The sequence below is a fragment of the Verruconis gallopava genome (genome assembly GCF_000836295.1).
Source record: "Verruconis gallopava strain CBS 43764 unplaced genomic scaffold supercont1.11, whole genome shotgun sequence".
NCBI lineage: Eukaryota > Fungi > Ascomycota > Dothideomycetes > Venturiales > Sympoventuriaceae > Verruconis > Verruconis gallopava.
The window spans coordinates 564,156-585,157 of record NW_015622147.1 but is presented as its reverse complement, the minus strand read 5'-3'; the positions used below and the strand labels follow the sequence as shown (position 1 = coordinate 585,157).

Genomic DNA, 21,002 nt, shown 5'->3' with positions numbered 1-21,002 from the left:
TCTCAGGTTTGTAATTTCTGGGGGAACCTGTCTATATCGTTATTGCATGCGCTTTCAGCCTAGAAGACAACACTAGGCGATTTGAGAAGTGAAGAATAGATGAAGTCTTTGAGCTTCATCGAATTTGGATATGCAGAATAAAAGCACTTGATAAAACTACACAGGCGTATCAGCTTCACGAAAACGACTGTGGAATCCAGTCTTCCTTGCTCCAATACAGGCATTCACTGCTATGTCATATCGCGTGCACTCTTTTTCCCTTTGGACAATTACTGGGCACCACTATTCATTGATGTCCACCATTGTGGTAGCGTCACCCAAAGAATGAATCAAATTTGTAAATTATCATGTGTACGCCGGGTACGCTCTCCTCACCAAGTACGGTTGTATTCTTGGGGAGCGTAGGCCTTAAACGGATAGTTTACATTGCTCGATCAAAATTTTTGACCAATGCCTTGCTGAAATCTGCGAAGTTCTGGCTAGGTTTGCGAACAATCATTTTCCAATGAAGCAAGTTGCTTGACGTTTCATGCATTACATCTAGAATCACTCAATGGGTATTTTGCTCGCTTGGAAGTCCATGCATACGCTGAAGGGCGGCTGGAGGCTGACATTTACAGTTCGTGTCACTTTTCGCTGGCTGAGTCATTGTTAGTATTGCCAAAGGCCTGACGAGAAAAAGTTTCTTCGCCAGCCCGGAACACACAGATCTTAACTGGTAGCTGAGTGTTCAGGAATCGATGGGTAACATGCCCGCAACGGGATAATGCAGTGAGACAAGAATTGTCGGAGAATAGAGCGTCGTACTCCCAGTCTCGAGGAAACTGTAAACGATGCAGGGACCCAAAGAAAAACGAAAAGAGACAAGATCATAGCGAACAAAACGCTGAAGTCAGTGTATTGTGCGAACGGTAGCCGACCTAAGGACAAAAGTATGTTAACTCCGCCGAAGATCCGCTTTAGCCTCTCATCATTACCCAACGCCATGATTAGGTATCTACATCTTCCTTCCCAGCGCCGATTGGAGCGTGTGCGACTACCATCGCCGCTCCTGACGTGTCCCCTCCCATTTGGTATAGCATGATTAGCACCATTAAATGCAGCCCGAGACAATAAGCTGCAAAGAGGTTCCTGCTTGTCCTTGTTGCGAGCACGAGTCTTGTGACCTGAAAAACAGCGCGCTCTGGCATGCTCATACGTTTGAACGCTCGTGCGGACTCCCGGCCTCGAAACGCGGCAAAGGGGGAGAGATTGCTCTCGTATGCAGCTTTGTAGCGGGATTCACTCGCATCCGCGCCGCCGATGCTGATTGCAGTCTCCCGTGGCGCTGCCGCGGAGTACGAGGAGCCGCTGCCACCCGCTGTACCACCTCGGGCGTAGGTCGATACGTATCGCGTCTTTTCATACAGGTTCAGATTATCCCTTTGCAGACTGGCGACTTCACTCCTCAGGCTTTGTACTATCTGGTACTGCTTCTGCAGTTCCGCCTCTAGCTCCCCATTCTTCTTTTTGTACCGGTCCCTCTGCGCTGTAATCATTGGCAGCATTCCACTTCCGCCGCCTACAGGCTCTCCGGAGCGCAGCACCTCGACCGGCGTGCCAGAAGGTACGTGCTGTGGGTCAAAACCTGAGATGATGCTGGAGGTTGGAGATATGTTGCGCCCTCTTCGGCCAGGATGTGCGGATGAAGGATAGCGACTTGTGTATGTTCCTGCGACTGACATCGCACTAGAAGGAAAGGCATGAGATGCTTCTTCTTGAACCTTCTCCAAATCGGCTTCGAGAGTTTGGTTTAGCCGTTGCGACTTCTCTAGCTCGGCAGTTGTAGTTGAGAGATCTTCCTGCAATTTCGAGAGGCGGGATTGCAAGTCCTGGTGGGACACGCGCAGAATTGTCAATTCGTTATTGAGCTTCTTATTCCGCGCGAGGAGAAGTTGTTCGAGGCTTTCTCCTTTGCTAGCTGAGCCATTGCTCTCGTGAAGCGCTTCTGCAGCTTCGGTTTCATCGTCATCGCCCGTTGCGAATTCGATCGACTGCCATGCTTTCAGTACGAGAACGCCGAAGAAAATGAATGGTCAGGAATGAAATACCTTCAAAACCTCCAATTCGCGCTTCAAGTTTTCATAATCGCTCCAGCTTCGCATTTTTTCTCTTAAATTCTCCCTTTCTTTCTTCAGCGCGCTCACCTCCCTCTCCAGATTCCGCAACTCTCCCTCCCACTTGCGCCTTTCGGACTCCTTCTCGAATCGCCAATTTTCCAGCCGTCGGATCAGCGAGGAATTCTCCGATTGCAGTCTAAGGTATGCCGGATCGTCTTCAACGGCTTTCGAAGTGCCTGAGCTTGATGCAGACTGTGCGAGCTCCAACCTCAACTGTTCGTTGCGTGCTTCTACTTCGGCAATCCGGAGATTCGCGCGATCCAGCTCCGAACTTACGATCTCCAGCTCAGCTGCTGTAGCGCCCGATCGTGCGATGCCATCTGCGTCTGCATCCTCTCCTTTGTTCAATCGCTGGGCGACTTCATAGGACGCCTTGACCTCCTTAATCACCCTTTCCAAGCCCTCGACCTTCTCCTCCAAACTTCGCTCTTTCGCCGCCCAGTTGTCTTTCTTCTCTTCTAGCACTGCTTCCCAAGATTGTTCCACGCTCTTGATCTTCTCGTCTCTACTGCTTTCTAGTTCCTGCCGTGCGTTTCGCTCTCGCGAAAGCTCCTCCTCTGTGCGCTCGAGCTGGGATGTCAGGTTGCTAACTTGTTTTTGAAGACGTTGATTCTCTTCTGTCATTCGCGGGACCGTGTCGGATGCCGTAATCAAAGCATCGATGGAGGCTTCCAGGAGAGGGTAGGGATCAGGGGCTTCAGAAAGCGGCGTATAAACTTGTAGGAAGGCGGAGTGGATAGCTTTGGACTGATTGGTAATTAAGTCAATGTAGGTTTGGTATGCTGGAGTCCCATCAGCTTTGAATATCGTAAAAAAGTGGTACATGAATGTGAACCTTTGAGCAAGGCTTTGATATCATTCAGCTTTCCGGCGTCGTCCAATTTGCGAAAGTCTTTTGTCTTCTGTGCGAGGTCCTTCCTCTGAACAAGGGAGTCACGCTGGTGAGCCACCAAATCTGAAGCTGCGGTGTCGAGTTTAGGTATTAGTGTTGTGAGGTCGATATCTGTCGAGCATCAAGTCAGCCATGCTGTTCGACGATCTCGCAGAAGACAGATGGTTACCCACTTCGCCATGCGGCTATCGCTTTCTGGAATTTGTTCTCCTCCTTTTGATCTCCACCATTGGAGTCTAAGCTCGCCCTCTGCGGTCCACGCGACTTTTGTTCCTCGACGGTTGTTGGCACGACATCATGCTCTGCTGTAGCGGCCACGTCCATGGTTTCGCGACTGTGTTCGATTATGGGTTCCGGTGTTATCAGATGAGGGCGACAGACACAAGTCTATAAGGGCACGAGACAGCCGCTTCCTACGGCCTGGAGATCATTGAAGATCGTAAAGGATATCGCACAGAGGGAAAAAAGTACAGTGAGTCTCCTCAGCATCCCATTAAAGAGGATCGCGAGACGACGGTAGACCCTGCATGCGGCGGTCCGCGCGTTCGAACGCCACCAGTAGTAGAGCCAGTTTCCTAGCGGAAGCTCTCTCAGATACATATATCTTACACCCGCCTCAATTGCGCGGAGATGTACACAACACAATAAAAACCCGAAGAGGATACAATGGCCAGAGAGTCCTTGGTACGAAATGTCAGCGCCAGAGAAAGCCCGCCCTCCGGAAGACGTCGGTTTCGAGACCGGACCGTACGTTTTGCGCAGCCTAATCCATGATGTCGCTTTGAGTGCCGGCGCTCATGACGGAAATGATGTGCGAATAACATGCGTTGAAGTCTGGCGTAAGCTTTGTTTAATCCCAATCATATCGCGTCGAACTATCCCGCAGTCCGAAGGCAAATTTGCTGACCTGTCTCGCAGAGGAGAACCTGTACATTGGCACATCCGCCGGCGAGATCCTGCATCATGTTCAAATCCCTCCAGACCCATCCGATCCCTCGAGCAGCGCTGTTTTTATACTCGCATCGCGTCTACAGCCTCCAGTTAATCAGCATAGTAACCAGGGTATTCAACAGATTCTCCTGCTCCCCGCGGTGAACAAAGCATGCATATTAAGCAATAACACGCTGAACTTCTATACACTTCCAGAATTGTCGCCTGCCTTTCCCCAGCTGAAACCTTTGACTTGTGGATGGGTCGGAGGCGTGGACCTAGACTCCTCGCCCTCGGAGAGTAAAGATGCTGTCTCTATCATGATGTGTCTTCGCAGCAAAATTCGGCTTGTGAATATCGGTGAGGCGGCTGCTAAAGAGCGGGACATAGAGGAGTTTGGAGGCTGTCTAGCCACTGTAAGAAGGGGCAATATTGCCTGCGTAGCAGATGCCCGGGGCTACACACTAGTTAATCTAGTAGCTCAGCAGAAAATAGCGCTTCCGCCCATCTCTAGTTTAGACTCACAAGCTCAGGAATCAGGTGGTACGACGCAAGACGAGCCATGGCATGTCCCGGGCGGTGTTTCGAGAAGTGCATCCTCGGCAGGAAACTCAGGCGGCGTTCCAGCAAGCAGTCGATTGAGCGTGCAAGATCGTGGCCACAATCGCAGCACGAGTCTAGGCATCTTCAGAACTGAATCGCCTGGTCTTGGAGATAGTCCGAGAAACAGCATGTCATCACGTCATGGTTTCGACGTACCTGCCAGCCTCAGCCGTCAAATGTCTCCTCGACCGCCAATATCTCCAGAGAGAAGAGGCTCCGAGGGCGCAAAAGGGACAACCGACTTATCAAAACCCCTTCCCGCGCCTCCAGCAGAATCGCGCTCGGGCTCTCCGGCCCCGGGACCAAAATCATTGTCTCCTTTAAAACCAATGATCGCATCACCGAACGACTCCGAATTTCTTCTAGTTACTGGTACAACAAACACGGAGCCCGGATTGGGCATTTTTGTCAACCTAGATGGTGAAATTGTGCGTGGTACAATTGAATTTAGCCGGTTTCCTGAGGGTATGGTTGTTGATGGCAAGGGAATTGACTTGTCTACGTCTGTAACGCAGGATGAAGGCTTCGAGGGAAACGAGGAGGGCTATGTATTGGCGGTCGTAGAGAGGGACGATGGGAACAAGGTAATCGAAATCCAGAGATGGGACATTGATCCTGGAGAGGGAGCCGCTCAGAAAGATTGGCTCAGTGTGCCTTCTTCTCAGCAGCTTGAAGGGGCCAAATCGCTCACTTTGGGAATCCGTAAGGTCGTTGAGTCTATCGAGTTCGATCTCCCGGATGTGGTCAACAGGCTGGCACAAAAGGCTATTCGATTAGTTGATGCTGGAACTTCAAGATTGGACCAGGAAAAGGTGTCCAAACGGGAGCGCGAAGAACAAATCTACTACCAGCGCATGTCCAAGACCAAAACTGCCATAACCGTTTGGACTGGCGACTCGATATACTGGGCTCTCCGAAATCCACTGGTTCTGCGTCTAGATGCGCAACTTCGCCTCGCTGAACGCGCCTCTTCACCTCCGAACGCGCCTATCTCCCCTCAGCGAAGCTTCATCGAAAGGCTGATTGTTGACCTAAGGGATCATAGGTCAACAACCGAGCTCGAGTTCTACACGTTGGCATACATACGACAAAAAGCGGCACTGCTTCTCTTCATCGATCTTGTGTTGCAGACGGACAGGGGCACTCTCGCTTTTGAGCATGATAAACGAGCAACGGAAGAAGCTCTTGTGGAGAGCGAGATCGATCCGAGATTTGTGCTACAATTCCTCCCTGGAATACGGGACGAGATTGTGCAAGCGAATGAGGGTGTATGGGTGCAGGGCGGAATTAAACAGCTTGTGGAGCAAATTATTGAACAAATAACTTTGTCGAGAAACACAACTAAGGTTGATCACCAGGGCGTATTTGGCGACAATCTACTCCAGGTTGTCAAGCGATTTCTGCTGATATGGCGCCGGAAGAGGGGAAATCCAAGTGTAATAGATGGCGAGCACGTCTTTCCCACGGTGGACGCAGCACTATTACGTATACTCCTTATTCTCGACCAGCAGAGCCCCAAGGGGCCCGCGACGGCAGGCTCCATACGCGCGGAGCTAAACTCGGTTGTTGACAGTGGGGTAGATTGTTTTGATCGCGCAGTCGAGTTACTCGAGCAGCACAAACGCTTGTATGTGCTCAGTCGCTTGTACCAGAGCAAAAAAAATGCAGCTCAAGTGCTTGCAACGTGGAAACGAATCATATCTGGTGAAGAAGATACCGGTGGCGAATTTACCGATGGAGAGCACGAGTTAAGAACGTATCTGACGAAATTGAGAAACAGGCAACTTGTTGAAGACTACGGGACATGGTTAGCCACGCGCAACCCCAAACTTGGTGTGCAGGTTTTTGCAGATGACAACAGCCGCACGACGTGGACGCCAAGCGACGCGTTGAAGATCCTGCGCGAGAAAGCGCCTGCTGCAGTGAAGGAGTATTTGGAATACTTGGTATTTGCCAAGAAGCAAAGCCAGCATATAAATGAACTGATAGCATACTATCTCGATGCTGTGGTAGCAGAACTAGAGTCGGTGCCGGAGTCACAGAACATGTTGAAGGCAACCTATGAGACTTACCGCGCGCTTGTACCACCTAAGCCGACATACAGACAATTCATCGAAGACAATGCACCAACGCAAGAATGGTGGCACTCGAGACTACGACTACTCCAGCTTCTAGGGGGGGCACAAGGAGGTGCAGGGGACTACGATGTAGATCTTGTGCTGGAGAGGCTGCAACCTTACGAGACTGCTCTTGTTCCGGAGATGATCATTTTGAATGGGCGACAGGGACATCACGAACAAGCTATTCGGCTGTTGACACATGGCCTAGGTGACTTCGACATGGCTATTTCATACTGCTTACGTGGCGGATATACCACGACCGCATCGTTCAAGGACGCTGCGTTTGAAAAGCAGGCAAAGCTCTTCAAGATCCTGCTCACTGAATTTCTTAGAATTGAGGATGTGACTGATCGTATCGAAAGAACGGGCGAACTACTCGAACGATTTGGTGGTTGGTTCGAAATCGAATACGTTCTTAGCGTGTTGCCCGACGAATGGAGCGTTGAAATTTTCAGTGGTTACATTGTGTCTGCTCTGGGAAGACTAGTAAGGGAGAGGAACGAGAGCCGCATTGTTCGTGCGCTCACTGGATCGGAAAATCTTCGCCTAAACGTCGCAAAGATCGAGAGGATAGAAGAACTTGGTTCTGTGGTCGAGGAGGTTGTCTAACTTATCGCAAATTAGCGTCCCGCGAGCGTGGGGTCTTGTATATATCAAGCAGGACAAATGGTCTTTGCTAAATCTTCCTACGTATCACGCTTGAAAAAGCCGACCAAGCATTTGGTATTAAGCATCTTCTAGCGACGTTTCCAACAGCGAAATGCTCGACATAATTGGACGGCGGAACTGAGGCAGCCGGATATAGAACTTAAAAGGAGCAAAGTTGATGGTAGATCAAATTCTTGCCGGCTCCTCACTGCAAGAGAGGGTTGCGACAAACGTGCCCAGAAATATCTATGGATTTAAGATAACGTGAGACAACACTGCTATCTGTTTGATCTGTATTGTTGTGCATCTGTGTGTTCAGTATGCTGTATTATAAGTACAGTTCCATCTCGTTTTCGCATAGGACCACTTCTCTCCAAGCTTTTAAGCAACGCATGCCGTAATGTAAAAATCACGTAAGGGGTTCGCAAGCGGCATCTACCATTACTCCGCTTTGAGCATGTAAACCATGTCTTGTAAACCACGGACCTTCTAGTTGGGAGGCGGGGGGTCCAGCTCCCTTCTACAAAGTCTCTAGTGCGCATAGGATATTCGATGCAAGAGAAGCCGCAGAAATCGCATAACGGACAATGAACCTGCGGAGAGAAGTTGTAAGATACAACCCGGAAACGAATGGATGTGAAAGGATATGTCGATGCTAGCCATACGTATATTTCCGGTACTCTTTCGCTAGTACACGCACATGTGTCTGGAGGGTATCTGCTCATTTGCCATTCCACGGAAATCGGGAGGGTTCGTGCAAACCTTAGTCCGAGCCTGCATTCGAGAACTTGAACTCATAAAACTAGTCACTTTGTCAGTGTACCTCGTCGTGACACCTTGAGCAGTCCTCGTCCTCAAGATTTATATTCAACTCACGTCTCGAACGTCTGCAGCTAGCCTTTTGTTGCTCATGTTTCGCTTCTCGTCTGGTATCCTCCAATTGTTGACGCCCCACCACCATCTACGTATCCGCGCTCCAATCGTCGCCCCCGAGAACTGACTTGCTCTGTTCCAATGTCTCCATCCGAATACGATTAGTGACCAGGTAAAGCCTTGTAGGAGTGGGAGCATGATCTGAAATAAGATCAGCCTACTGTAAAATATTTATGCCAACTAGCCGGTAAGAGGATCTGCACACCTGATCTCTGAACGTGATATATGCTACGCCCATCCAATTATCCGCTTTCTCAATGCTGCGCAGATAGCTTTGCTCGAAGCGCATATCAGGCAATGGAGGCATCCCTTGCCGCCTCGGAAGCGGCCGCAGAACATTCAGTGGTACTTCGTCTTCTTCTAGATCTGAGTCGTCGATTGCATCGTTGGCGTCCTCGTCCAATCGGACTGGTGTCTTCAGCGAAGCGGCTGTTGACGGATTGATGTCATGTTCGGGCGACGGATGATGCTGTATTGATGCAGATTGTATAGCTGAAGCGAGCTCGCCGATATGCGGTGTTTCTTCTGCCATGTCTTTCTTTCGGTGGAAACGTGGTGAATGCTTTCGTGACTTGATGCAGCAACGCCCGACGTCGAAGCTTAACCCTCCTTGAATCCGAGTTGTGCAAGCCATGAGTCCATTATAGGCAGAATGTCCACAATCGAAATTTCTTCTCAGCTCTCGCTTCGTCTCAACATCAATTGTCTGACTTGGGATAAAGATCCACAGGCGCCATGGCCCACAGATATCTGATTGATGTTCGCACACCTGCTGAGTTTGCAATAAGGGCGTTAACCGGCGCGATCAATGTTGAATATCAACACATTGCGCGGTTTGTCGCCCATGAGAAGAAAGTCCCGAAAGATGCCGAGATCATCTTGTATTGTAGGACTGGGCGGCGCTCTGCTATCGCTAAAGTGGATCTCGATGCCCTTGGTTACAAGAGGGTACAAGATCTCGGTGGTTTTGAGGCCGCTCGAGAAGCGCTTAAGCGACTCAGGTGTGATCAAGCAAATGCTACTGCTTCAAAGGCGCAAAATTCTCCCACCAAAGAAGCCTATCAGTTGAAACCTACTAAGAGCATGGATGCGGCACTGGCAGCCTTGAAGAGGTCGCGTTGACCACGTGCGATTGAAGGATATTCTTTTCAAGCACAAAATTCATTGATTTTCAGTCCACTCTATGGAAACTTGTCAAAGAAGTACAAGCAGTGTCTGTCATACTACGACAACCAGTGCCAGCCGACGAATCACAAACCTGGACGCATTTTTTTCGGAATTCTGTCAGCGCAGACGCGTGACGTTGCTTTGTCTAGCGTTGTCCTCCTTAATTCGACCCCTGCTCGCTCTGCTCCCATGCTGAAAGTTCAAATTCACAGCGACAGAAGCACTGAATGTGATCCATTAGTTGCCACGCGGTGGCGGGTTCGGGGGTCTTTGGGGATTCTGAGCCGGCGGTCCCTGTGGAGGGGGTCCTTGAGGAGGTGGAGGTCTCGCTGCGTCACGGACCATTAAGTGAGGAGGCCCTTGTGGAGGAGGGGGTGGCGGTGGGCTCTGAGCAGGCGGTGGCGGCGGCGGATTCGCTGCTTCGCGAACCGCCATGTGAGGCGGCACCTGTTGAGGAGGCTGTGGTGTTGGAGAAGGTGGTGGAGGGCCCTGAGCTGGCTGCGATGGTGGAGGAGGGTTTAGATTCCCAGGAGTTGGAGGAGCAGCGGGCAATGCCAAAGCCGCTGGCAGAATGGCAAGCAAGACTGCAATCTTCATAATTCTCGAATGTCGCGCAGCAACGGTCGATAAGAAGTCCGATATGTCGAGTGGGATTATAAAGTTGTGGAGTTATGATCAGCTCAGCTGTTGTTGCACTTCTCTGAGCGTACCTCAGTGAGTTTATATAGACGTTCGACCTCTTGACTGAATCTCATCATGATATTGCGCTTGTTTCCGGATGCTTAGCCTTTTCCAGTTCCGCTAGGGCATTGTATCAGACTGGTTACGCTTATGTTCAGATTTCACGATGTGCAGCTACCATCAGAACGATCACGAGAGACGTTGATCCAAGTTGCGAGGGTCTCCGGGTTACAAATTCTGCTCAAAAATTACTATGATAAACATTTGCTTGAAGTTTCGACTAGTTGTGTTTGTGTATACTGTGGCGCTGACTTAACGGTCTTGTAGAGTTTGTGTTTGTAACGCAAAATGATCTCTCTCTCTGCTCTCTATAACTACTTAACTGTTAATTAAATCGCATCTTACGAATATACGCAGCTCAACCCTCCACCGAGGTTTGCTCCTGGCTGACGCGTCAAGCTAAACATCAGTCTTTTCGGCACGGACCTTGGATGTATAGCAGCTTTTTTTCTTAGGCACGTCGTTCGGAATTCCCGTGAAGATTGGCGGCTAAGAACTGTCAGACAGATGGCCTGTGTATTCTGGGATTATCATTTCAAGCTTCGTGATTCAGTCCGGCTGTTCTTCTCTCCGGCAAGTAGAGGGTTTACAGTTGTCATTCTAACGTCCATGTTCTATGTACACCGAAGTCCCAAATTAGCAAATAGCTAAATAGCTAAAGAAAAATTTGCCATCAGCGACTAGACGCCACCATCTCTCAAGCGACGCAACTTTTCATTTGCCAGCTTGTTCGGAAATTTGGATTTTGCATAAGTCGAAGTAGAAGATGCTATCATAGCGACCCATTCGGCTACTGAGCGACGCTTTGGGCTCGGTAAGTTAAAACGGGAAGACTGCCACGCGGCGCTGAAACCAAACACATGTATCATCCGCATCATAAGTCAGAAAAAGAATATGAACTTTGAGAAACCAAACAGAAGAGTTTGGAAGACGAACTTTCTTACGTCTGTCTTTTGGCGATATACGCTTCTGATTCGAGCAGCACATACTTGGCACATATACGTACAACACTCAAAGCGTCGGAAGCAAGTTGGCACTTGGCGCTTGACGATGGTGCCTTATCTGTGACTTCGACAACTTCAACACCCATTACGAACAACATGGATAATTAAACTAGAGCTTACAAGTTCAGGATGGGACATGTTCTAGGGTTAATTGGACAACATCACGTTATCGGGAGATATATTCTGTGTTCAGTCAAACCGAAGTCCAGTCCAAATCAGCGTGAATGAGATCATTGATCAGCATAATGGCTATCCCTGTGACGAAAGAGTGACAGAAGAACTGAAGGACTTGGATCATCAGAACAGTGAAGGCGGCTTTGATATTGATATGCAAGATCGCAACCAGTCAAGAGCGTGATCGATCCGCTGATTAATTCAAGTCTAGATTTTAACGTTTACATGGGGAGGTCTTTAGAAATTTTTCTTGCCGTTTACATTGTTACGCGTCCAAAAGATCTCGAATTTCTTGATTCAGGGGAGGTGCATTCTTGGCTGGAAACGAGCACTACAGCTGTACCATCGTCGAACATAGTTCAACTCCAACTATCGCACGGGAGAGATTCAAGTTGCATCCATGATGTGTTATCGGAAATTCTGACCTACGTGGTGTCGATATCTGGTCGTCCGAGGGCATTCATGTGCACGGGATGAACTCTGAACTCACGTTCATTCCGTACTCGCCGACCGTGACCTCGATGCGTCTGACATAGTATGATTCTTCACACTGACAAGGGCGCAAGTCCAGCCGATCGAGAGCGCGACGAAAGCCGCTGTTCCTACGGTAAGTTGACATCTTTTGTTCAAAGACTCCTAATTCCTGTCTCTGCTATGATGAAGTATCAAATTCATCGGGACATGACAGGCAACCCTTCGTAGCTGTGGAAACAATCTCCAATACATGTTTAAAATGGCAACTCGGAGACCAAGCAATACTCAAGATCTTGCTGCGGTGCCACCTGTCAAGACGCGGATGTAACGGCATATCTGCATTTCCGTTTCCAAATCAGCAAGATTCCATTCCGTTGCTGTTCAGCTCTTTTCAAGTAAGTGAATCCTAAGATAGGTATGAGCGACTGCTCCTGCTCATTGGCTATTTGGCAACGGCAAACTTTGTGACATCTTTCATTCGGCTATAGGGTTCAGTACGGATGTCAAAGAGCAATTTCGTGTAGGTAGCTCGGGACAGAAACGCCAAAATTGAGTGAAATATGTCACAAAGTGGACTGGAAGAAGATTCGGATTTCACTCATATATGAGAAGCCAATACACTTGAGAAGTTTGGGACAGAAATGGCGCTACAGCTATTGCGCGTAGTGGAAAAGACGACATTTCAGATAGCTTAGATTACAAACGAAATCTGCTGTTCCCAGGCGCTGTGCCCAGACTTGAACTCGGTCTTCAAGGCATTATAACAAAGACAATAATTGATCATCTTAAGCCACATCTGTGCAAGCTTGAGCTTGTGTTGAGAGACAGCTCCACATAAGATTGCGGAGCGAACAACTGCGTCGCATGTGTCATTGCTTTGAAGCAAATTCTTTTTCAGAGTCGTCAAATGACCGAACAGCTTTCCTTCTACAAACTTGTTGAGTTGGTATTGAAGCCTTAAACGGTCAAGACTTGGGGACTATTTCGACGCATTTTGAACATACTGGACAAATGAAAGTTACGAGAAAGGCGAGGCGTGGCGCCATCTTGATATACGTCTCGAAAGAAGGACCAGACCAAGGTATCATTTACGTCTGAAGCTCTGACAAAGTCATCCGCTTAATCATCATTTGTAACTTTTTCCGAGCTTGAGCGGGTCTCCGTCGAAGCTGTTGGCCTCTTCTCTGTTCCGATTGGCCCTGTGATAACGATTGCATCGCCCAGACCGTAGCGGGTAGCAACATGGGGTCATTCTCGGTCGGCATTCTTCCATCATGTATCAGATGTTTTGCAGTCTATAATTATCGTGGTCCACCTTCGCAAGGGACTGAGGCTGTGACAAGAGTTTGGCATTCTTTATGGTTTGGAGGTTGAGAATGTAGTGGCGCACGAGGATCTCGCCATGGGGATAAAAGGATGTTGGACCTGCAAAGGTAGTATATATTAAGAGTGGATAAGCTACCGATTCAAGACGACAGGACTGATTTCATCTTAGAGCGCAAAGTTCGATGCGACTCTCGTCGGCCGAGATGTGGCAACTGCACAAAGGCGCAACGCGTCTGTCAAGGCTACGGAGTCCGGCTGTCCTGGCCTCGCGATGATGACGGAAGAAGAGCAATGGTTTTTCGAGGTCCACGCGGCAAAGAAAACACCCTTCAATCCGATTACCGGAGATTTTTGAATTCGACTTGCTGGGACGTAGCATTGTCAGAGGATCTAGAGGCTGGAAAGAATTATGGTGAAAACATTCTCTTCTGGACCGACCAGCGGCGTAATGTTAACAGCAGTCTGCAGCTCGTCATCTTCGGACCATGCGGTTCCCTCGCCCAAGTTATCTTTCGCCAGCCGTTGTAAGCGCCGAGGAGTCTCAGCTACTCTTATTCTGTTGGTCTCCTGATTTCGCGTATTCATCATTTCTCCTAACCAGACATATCAGTCAACGAATCGCGATCACTGATGCTAGGACCAACCGACGAGGAGGTTCTGGCTCATTTCATAATGAGAATTGCCTTTTCGGATGCATTCGATACGACCAATCCGGTCCTGCAAGCCGTGTTTGCTCTTGCATCACTACAGCTTCACGGTAGCTTGAAGAGTTTCCGTTACAAGCGCCTTGTCATGTCATCAGTAAAAGAGCCAACCGATTGGATCGACGAGAAGACGCTGCTCCAAAACTTGACTTCAATGATGCTTCTGTATCATCATGAGGTAGGCAAAGTCCAATCTACCTGCACTCGCTACAGCCAGCTAATGATTACAGCTCTCTCTTGAATCAAACTCTAAGGGAAGTTGGGTGACATTTCTGTGCGCGGTGAAAAGGATCATCAACACCTCACCTGGAACCCAGAAGCTGGTTCGACAAGAAAACTCCGTCTTTCTGGATTGGATTTTTTACCACGAAGCGCTCGCAGAGTTCACCGTCAGACATTGGGCTGTTCCATACGAAGGCTGTGGCTACGTTCCAATACCTAGGTCTCCCAACGCTGACAATGAAATTGGTTCCAAGGTACGCAAGTGCTATTTGAACTGCGCTCGGCGTAATCTAACACTGCTGCAAGAAAAGAGCCAACATCGGCTGCACAACTGACGTGCTCCAACTCACTGTGTATGCATGTACGCAAGCTGTAGTCGCGAAATCTTCCGCAAAAAACTACGCGAATATCGCAACGGAACAAGCAGAAATGCTCGAACGGCAAATTTGCCGGGCAGTGGGAGATTATGGTCCCATCCACGACCATTCTGCGGCACCGGCTGACCGAAATGCCATGGTCCTCGATCTTCATCGTCTCGCCTGTTTGATATACGTCAATCGGGCTGTCCGTCGCGTTGCGGGAACGGAATTCCATCACAGAAGACTTGTGAGAGAAGGGATATTGCTGCTGACCAGGATGGCAACGTGCCAGAACGCGTGGCCGTTGTTTATCATCGCTTGCGAAGCAGTCAACGAAGATCAGCGCCTCGCCTTGCTCGACGTCTTTGAGAAAAGTCTACAGGAGCGGAGGCGAAGATCAAGTCACATTCATTTTATTCAACATATAGCTCAGGCAGTGTGGAATCAGCATGATCTCAATCCCGAGAACCCAGTTGATTATCTAACAATTCTAGATGCGGTAATCGGCGGGCTTCCATTCATGCCACCCTTTGCTTGAGTTATCCTCGACCTCAATCTCAGTGCACTGCCTCGATTTACTATCTACCTAAATCTACTAGCCTTCTCCTCTAGAACCAATCGCTGTTGTTTCCGTGATGCGTAACGAATTTGCCGCTGTCCGCTTCCTTCAAGCTATGGATCACCTGAAGCATAGAAGTGACTGATTCATTCACCGGAATCGGTCCATCGACACTCTGATCAAGCTTTCGAAACGCGCTTAGCATGAATCTACGTATAGCTGGCTCGCCTGTGACGGCTCGAGCTGTTGTGAATCAGTCATTTGCTCCAATACATTTTTTTTCCAGACGGTTGACATTACCAGCATCTGTTTCTACCCATCCTGGACTTAAAGACAAAGTCTTGATGCCATCTTGGGCCAGTTCGGCACCAAATTTGGTCGTGACAACGTTCATTCCGGCTTTGCTAACAGAATATCCCAGCACCGTGGTGATGCCAGTAATACGTGTGAACTCGACATCTCCACTTGGGCTCGAAATGAATACGATCTTCTTCTCTTTGCCGTTGCGGACGAGATTGAGGAAGGAGTTGATGACGTAGATGTTGCTCAAAAGATTATTCTTAATCTGCGGAAGGTCAACTTCTGCCCATGAAGACTTGCATAGGAGACGGATGACCGTACGTTCTCGTGGATCTCTGTCTCAAGAGCTTTCTCCTCGCCATGACTGTGGTGTATCAGTAATCCTAGCTTTACATCGTATGATTTGCGTTTCACCCACAAAGCACTTGGCGACCACGTGCTGGTCTCTGGCCCTGCGGAACCAGCGTTGAGGATCAAGACATCAAGCGAACCTCCCGTCACTTGAGAGACTTCAGCGACAGCCTGATTCAACTTGCGCGGGTCAGATATATCGGTCAGTATTATATGGATGTTTTTGCGTTTGGCGGCGAGCTCCTCAAGTGGACCAGCAGTTCCTCGGCTGCGAATGATCGCGAACACCTGGGCGTTTGGATCGGCTGACTTCAATCGCGCAGTTAGCAGCATGCCGTCGCCACATCGGCGATTCTAGCAATAGACTGACAAGATTTTCAACAAAGCCGAGCTAACAAAGAGGGTCTTGTTAGAATACAGGATTTGAACAACTGGATTGGTCTAGCTTACGCCAATACCTCGAGTTGCACCTGTGACAGCCCAAGATACCATTTTGAGCTCTATCAATGGTAACCGGCAATGACTGGGTATTTGGAGTGATGTGAGGAGTTCTTTTTAGAATAGACTTGTTAATTCAAAGCGCTTCTGTCCTATCTCTTCTGAGTTGGATTCTGTCCATCCTTTTATGCTAATTGCAACGAGCGCATGAAGTCCGGTTAAGCACTCTGTAATCATTGGAAAGTATTTGCGAAGAAATTTCGACGGTTCAAATTAGCCGCACTCACTGCTCCCAATTACTAACCATCTTGGATAAATTTAACTGGTGGAAGTGAAGGCAGAATTATGTAAGGTGAGGCAAGTTTATCCAGTGATGACGCAGGCCTCGAGCGACAAGCTTGGTGGATACGATGATGGTGAGCAAGGCCAAAAATACGGGAGTAGATGGTCATGTTTTGGCTTCCGATGTATTCATTCCCAGATCAACATAAGCTCCAGGTGAGCACACACCGCAACTTTGTATCAAATGTGAGTTTCTGAAGAGCAATCGCACAATCAAGTGTTTCAAGCTTCACGAGGTAGCGTTCAAAAGACTGAAGGCTGGTGTAATGTCTTGAAATTGACTTGAGAATGGCCTCGGCGTGATCATCGACTCTGGCTTTAGCTGCCGAACTACGGTTTCAGCGAATGCTTTTGCGGCCAGCGCCTTTGTACAACGTATCTTGCCGATGCGGACGATCGTAGGGTTTTGCAAAACACATGAGAGACGATAGCGTGTGACGAGGACTGCACACCGATGAAGCGGCTCCGTTGAAATCGATCCCACGTGAAATCGTAGGAGCTTAGCTGCAAGAATACTTCTAGAGGACTGAATCGACGTCTCCACATGTTTTTAGAGATGGTAGCGTGAAATGGTAACACGAGGGCGATCTCTACAGTTGAGACGATGATCGAGGAGACCGGTCAGACCAATTTGTCCTACGATGAATCAGCATCCTCAATTGCGATCAGAGTCTTCTTCCACATGGCGCCAGCAAAGTCATTGTCACTCCCGGGGGGAGAATTTTCACATATTGCCTTTCCAAATCATAGGCACAACCCGTCAAGCTCATTCAAAGAAAACCGTATTGAACCACCAGCCATACAGAACGGCCAAGCCAAAGGCTACTGCCAAAGAAGCTATTATGGCGTTTGGTGTGAACGCAACTGAAACTCGCGTACGCAAAGATTACAACTTCAGTTTGAACGGACAATGTGGATGCTGAGCTAGGTGCTTTACGGTAGCCGGACTATACGTTGATCGTACATTGGGAGCACGTGCACAGAGGAAGGCTGGAGCCGATTCGAACGTGCGCGGTGTAGGAGCGGCGCCTGGCAGCGCGACACGGCCCTCTTTTGCTCTGGTGATTCGATACTCGGTCAGGTTCACGAGTGGAGGGGCCACTTTGACGGTGAAAAGAGGCCAGGCAGCCGAGGCGTTTGGCAGCGAAATCGAGGGCCGTCGAAGACACAGTCTAGGCCCGGGTCGCAGAGAAAGACGATGTCGGCCACTTTCGCCCACCCCCCAGCACCACGACATATGCCAAGACATCGAGACCGCCAAACAAACCCCGAGCTGGCTGCGTCCGAAAGTAATCTTCGAAAAGCTGAAACACACAAGCACACACGACACTCCCCACCGCCTTCGTCCTGCCTTGTCACCGCACACAAGCCGCAGACCATGGGCAACGCGAACTCGCAGCTGCTAGAAAACATCGTGCAAGGGTCGAATTGTGCGCTCACACCCCCCTCCCCGCCTCTCACGCAGGGGCAACGCTCGTACTCCCCGTCTCCGCCCCGCTAACGCATTTGGAAACAGTCGACCGCGATGAGATCGACCGCCTGCGCAAGCGCTTCATGAAGCTGGACAAGGACGACTCCGGCACGGTCGACCGCGACGAGTTCCTCGCCCTGCCGCAGGTGTCGTCGAACCCGCTCGCGACCCGCATGATCGCCATCTTCGACGAGGACGGCGGCGGCGACGTCGACTTCCAGGAGTTCGTCACCGGCCTGTCCGCCTTCTCCTCCAAGGGCTCCAAGGAGGAGAAGCTCCAGTTCGCCTTCAAGGTGTACGACATCGACCGCGACGGCTACATAAGCAACGGCGAGCTGTTCATCGTGCTGAAGATGATGGTGGGCAGCAACCTGAAGGACGGCCAGCTGCAGCAGATCGTCGACAAGACCATCATGGAGGCAGACCTGGATCGGGACGGCAAGATCAGCTTCGAGGAGTTCAAAAAGATGGTGGAGAACACGGACGTGAGCATGAGTATGACCCTTGGTGAGTTTCCTTTTTTTTTTTTTGTTTCTTTTTTTTTTCCTTTTTCTCTCTTCTTCTTTCCATCTCCAGCTCGACTTTTTGTTGCTTCGCGTTACACCCAGCCCTTGTCGCCGTGCCTGACTGACCACGTCCATTTTGCGTTTTCGTAGACCAGTTCTGAGCGTTCCCCTACGAGCAAAGACAATGCGGGCATCACATTTGACGGAGCGCGAGGCGTTTCGATGGAGAAAAATGAGCTTGGGCTGGCGTTTGGATAGTCAGCTTTCAGAAAGGGAGGGCTCGCGGCTGATCCTGGTTTGAGAAAAGGCGAGCATACGTTTTACTGCCACCTCTGTACACTACTGGACATATACCCACACATTCAGCATCAGCGGGAGAATGAATCCAGAGCAGCACAAACGAAGTCGACAGGGTGCACCGAACAGAAGAGATAAAAACTTGAGTATCACTCAAAAGGGGCTGGTCATTGCTGGCTCTCCATATCTTCAAAATACATGACATGCACAACCCAGCAGCCTGTGTGTATAACGCTGCAAAATCAATAGAGCCAAGAAGATGATTTGACATCCGACCACATCTGTTACTAGTCCTGCCTCTTTGTGTCTCGCGAGAAGCAGAGCCCTCGCGTGTGAAAACCAACACGCCCACATTTCGTCTTTACCAACACTCATACACGCTTCTACCGTGTTCACGAGTCAATCCCGCAGAAGAACCACGTTTCTTAAAGTAAAGCAAAATAAAAAAAAAAAAAAAAAAATAAAAGGGTGTATCCCGACACGATGAAGTTTGCCTGAACGCCATGCTATCCGTTATCCGTTTTCGAGCCCGTCCAGTCGTCATTGCAATACTCTGAAGCCAAAAGAAGAAAAAAAAATATTTTTTGTCTGCACAAGAAAATATGTGTCGGAAAAATAGTATGCGGCCGGCCTGAAGGGGGGAGGGGAGGAGTGGAACCGGGGGTGAAAAAGTAGCAAATTAGGGAAAGAACCAAAGGTATATCATCGCACCCGCGCCTCGGTCAGTGTCATACGTGCGAGTGCGATGCCGTCGGTCGGGGATCTTCTTGGTACGAGAGATCGGAAGCTTCGCTCAGGCGATCCGTCGACATCCTCGCGCCTCCTCGTAGCGTCGAAGCCTCCGAAGCATGCTCGTCCTCTTCCGCCTCCTCTGGGTCGTCGAACGGGGACCGCACCTCGTTGCTCCGCCGGACGGCGCTGGCCGAGGACAGCGTCTCGCATCTCGATCTGGTGCTCGACATGCGGTACGGCGTTGACGTGATCGACGTCCGCACGCTCGTCTCTCTCGAGATCGGCGGTACGCTGCGCGGTCTGTAGGGCGGTGGGGGCTCTTCGCCGAAGGTGTCGTGCGATGCCACGCTGCGCTGGTCGCTCAACGACACCTGGTCTGACGTGTCGATGCCGGTAAAGTACGTGTTGTTCATCGTCGTCGACAGAATCACGGGCGGTTCTTGGCCGAGGGCTCCAGCAACATGGCTTGAAGAGGGGATCGCGGCAAGCGCGTCCGGGGGCGCGTGATAGGCACGTTCATCCGCGACCACGGCGGCGCTGGCAGGCTTTGGCGAACCTGGACCAACTTGCCTCATTTCGGATGCCGCCCTCGCCGCTCGACCTTCTGCTTGCGCTCTTCTGGCCTTTCTTCGGTAGTGGCTGACGCAGAGAACGCAGGAGGTTATTGTTAGGATGCAGACGATGATGGGAACGATGATTCCGAGGGCGAGTGCCGTTACGGGAGGGCCGTGGTGGCTGCTCTGCTGCTGCTGTTGCTGTTCTTCGTTGAGCGGTGTGCCTGTTACCGGGGCTGTCTGCTGGACCGTGGATGGGGTTGACGCGGGGGCAGCAGGCGTGCTGTACGTCGAGGACGTGGTTGCGTGCGTTGCCCCGTACGTGCTGTATTGCGATTGAACAGCAGCAGACTGTATCAATCCCTGCTCGATAGACTGAAGCGCTTCGGCGATCTTGACTGCCATGGACGAGGCGTCGGCCAAGTTGTCGAACTGCGTTATCGTGTAGGTGTGCGGATTCCCACCGTAGTCAATCCATGAATTGATAAAAAACGCCACCGTTGTCGTGTAGGCCTTGTCTATGATGTATGTCGTCGTCGTCACCGACGGGATTTCAGGCGTAATGCCTTGGGGTGGATAGTCGCTGTCATATCCAAATCCGTGATTCTCGTCGGGTGTCGGCGCCATCGCGGTCGATTGCTTGCAGGCGTGGGCGCCCAGCCTGCGAAGAGTGCTTCTGGTGGGCAAGATGTCGCGCGATGTGTTTGCGGCGAGGTCTTGACAGCTGTCAAGCCTTGAGTGATTGTTTCGAGAGCCAGGACAAGCGTGCGGCCTGGCGTTTCAACGGGGAGAACGGTGGGGCCGGCCTTCGGACGTTCCACTATAGGGGGAAGAGGGCGAAGCGGTGGCGGCGCGACCAGAGTGCAAAGTGCAGACTCGTTCGCAGCACTCAAGACATTCGAACGACGGGGTTGCGGGGAGACGACGCTGCGCTCGGAAGGGCGGTGCAGAGGCAGGAGGAGAGAGAAGAGAGCAGAAGGGAGAAAGCAGGGAACG

General features: G+C 50.3%; 9 protein-coding genes across 10 annotated transcripts; 4 read left to right on the top strand and 5 right to left on the bottom strand.

Annotated features, from left to right (window-relative positions):
• Positions 1 to 872: 872 nt before the first annotated feature.
• Positions 873 to 3,529, bottom strand: PV09_04135 (uncharacterized protein). Its single transcript, XM_016357438.1, has 4 exons — positions 3,225 to 3,529; positions 2,995 to 3,162; positions 2,091 to 2,941; positions 873 to 2,033 (listed from the first exon to the last, which is right to left on the bottom strand). The coding sequence occupies exons 1-4, from the start codon at positions 3,373 to 3,375 to the stop codon at positions 990 to 992; spliced, it is 2,214 nt and encodes a 737-aa protein (XP_016214842.1). The 5' UTR covers positions 3,376 to 3,529; the 3' UTR covers positions 873 to 989.
• A 136-nt stretch (positions 3,530 to 3,665) lies between these two features.
• On the top strand, positions 3,666 to 7,602 carry PV09_04134 (uncharacterized protein). Its single transcript, XM_016357437.1, has 2 exons — positions 3,666 to 3,890; positions 3,970 to 7,602. Exons 1-2 carry the CDS (start codon positions 3,743 to 3,745, stop codon positions 7,311 to 7,313), a joined length of 3,492 nt encoding a protein of 1,163 aa, XP_016214841.1. The 5' UTR covers positions 3,666 to 3,742; the 3' UTR covers positions 7,314 to 7,602.
• PV09_04133 (uncharacterized protein) lies at positions 7,513 to 8,906 on the bottom strand. The gene is made up of 3 exons (XM_016357436.1): positions 8,491 to 8,906; positions 8,229 to 8,426; positions 7,513 to 8,154 (listed from the first exon to the last, which is right to left on the bottom strand). The coding sequence occupies exons 1-3, from the start codon at positions 8,815 to 8,817 to the stop codon at positions 8,116 to 8,118; spliced, it is 564 nt and encodes a 187-aa protein (XP_016214840.1). The 5' UTR covers positions 8,818 to 8,906; the 3' UTR covers positions 7,513 to 8,115.
• An 88-nt stretch (positions 8,907 to 8,994) lies between these two features.
• On the top strand, positions 8,995 to 10,223 carry PV09_04131 (uncharacterized protein). Its single transcript, XM_016357434.1, has one exon. It carries the CDS (start codon positions 9,021 to 9,023, stop codon positions 9,405 to 9,407), a length of 387 nt encoding a protein of 128 aa, XP_016214838.1. The 5' UTR covers positions 8,995 to 9,020; the 3' UTR covers positions 9,408 to 10,223.
• PV09_04132 (uncharacterized protein) lies at positions 9,690 to 10,049 on the bottom strand (the record flags this gene model as incomplete). The annotated part of the gene is made up of 1 exon (XM_016357435.1): positions 9,690 to 10,049. One exon carries the CDS (start codon positions 10,047 to 10,049, stop codon positions 9,690 to 9,692), a length of 360 nt encoding a protein of 119 aa, XP_016214839.1.
• Positions 10,224 to 13,050: 2,827 nt separating the features above from the next.
• Positions 13,051 to 15,061, top strand: PV09_04130. Of its 2 annotated transcripts, XM_016357432.1 has the most exons (6): positions 13,051 to 13,278; positions 13,341 to 13,583; positions 13,640 to 13,729; positions 13,782 to 14,053; positions 14,106 to 14,351; positions 14,404 to 15,061. In XM_016357432.1, exons 1-6 carry the CDS (start codon positions 13,248 to 13,250, stop codon positions 14,992 to 14,994), a joined length of 1,473 nt encoding a protein of 490 aa, XP_016214836.1. In that variant the 5' UTR covers positions 13,051 to 13,247; the 3' UTR covers positions 14,995 to 15,061. The 2 variants fall into 2 exon arrangements, with proteins under 2 accessions (XP_016214836.1, XP_016214837.1); XM_016357433.1 differs by having other exon boundaries at positions 13,051 to 13,583.
• On the bottom strand, positions 15,001 to 16,158 carry PV09_04129 (uncharacterized protein; the record flags this gene model as incomplete). The annotated part of the gene is made up of 6 exons (XM_016357431.1): positions 15,001 to 15,258; positions 15,316 to 15,580; positions 15,637 to 15,679; positions 15,734 to 15,975; positions 16,037 to 16,057; positions 16,117 to 16,158. 6 exons carry the CDS (start codon positions 16,156 to 16,158, stop codon positions 15,065 to 15,067), a joined length of 807 nt encoding a protein of 268 aa, XP_016214835.1. The 3' UTR covers positions 15,001 to 15,064.
• Positions 16,159 to 17,679: 1,521 nt separating this feature from the next.
• Positions 17,680 to 19,060, top strand: PV09_04128 (calcineurin subunit B). The gene is made up of 3 exons (XM_016357430.1): positions 17,680 to 17,876; positions 17,963 to 18,424; positions 18,574 to 19,060. Exons 1-3 carry the CDS (start codon positions 17,684 to 17,686, stop codon positions 18,582 to 18,584), a joined length of 666 nt encoding a protein of 221 aa, XP_016214834.1. The 5' UTR covers positions 17,680 to 17,683; the 3' UTR covers positions 18,585 to 19,060.
• PV09_04127 (uncharacterized protein) lies at positions 18,873 to 20,979 on the bottom strand. Its single transcript, XM_016357429.1, has one exon. The coding sequence runs from the start codon at positions 20,631 to 20,633 to the stop codon at positions 19,449 to 19,451; it is 1,185 nt and encodes a 394-aa protein (XP_016214833.1). The 5' UTR covers positions 20,634 to 20,979; the 3' UTR covers positions 18,873 to 19,448.
• Positions 20,980 to 21,002: the final 23 nt, after the last annotated feature.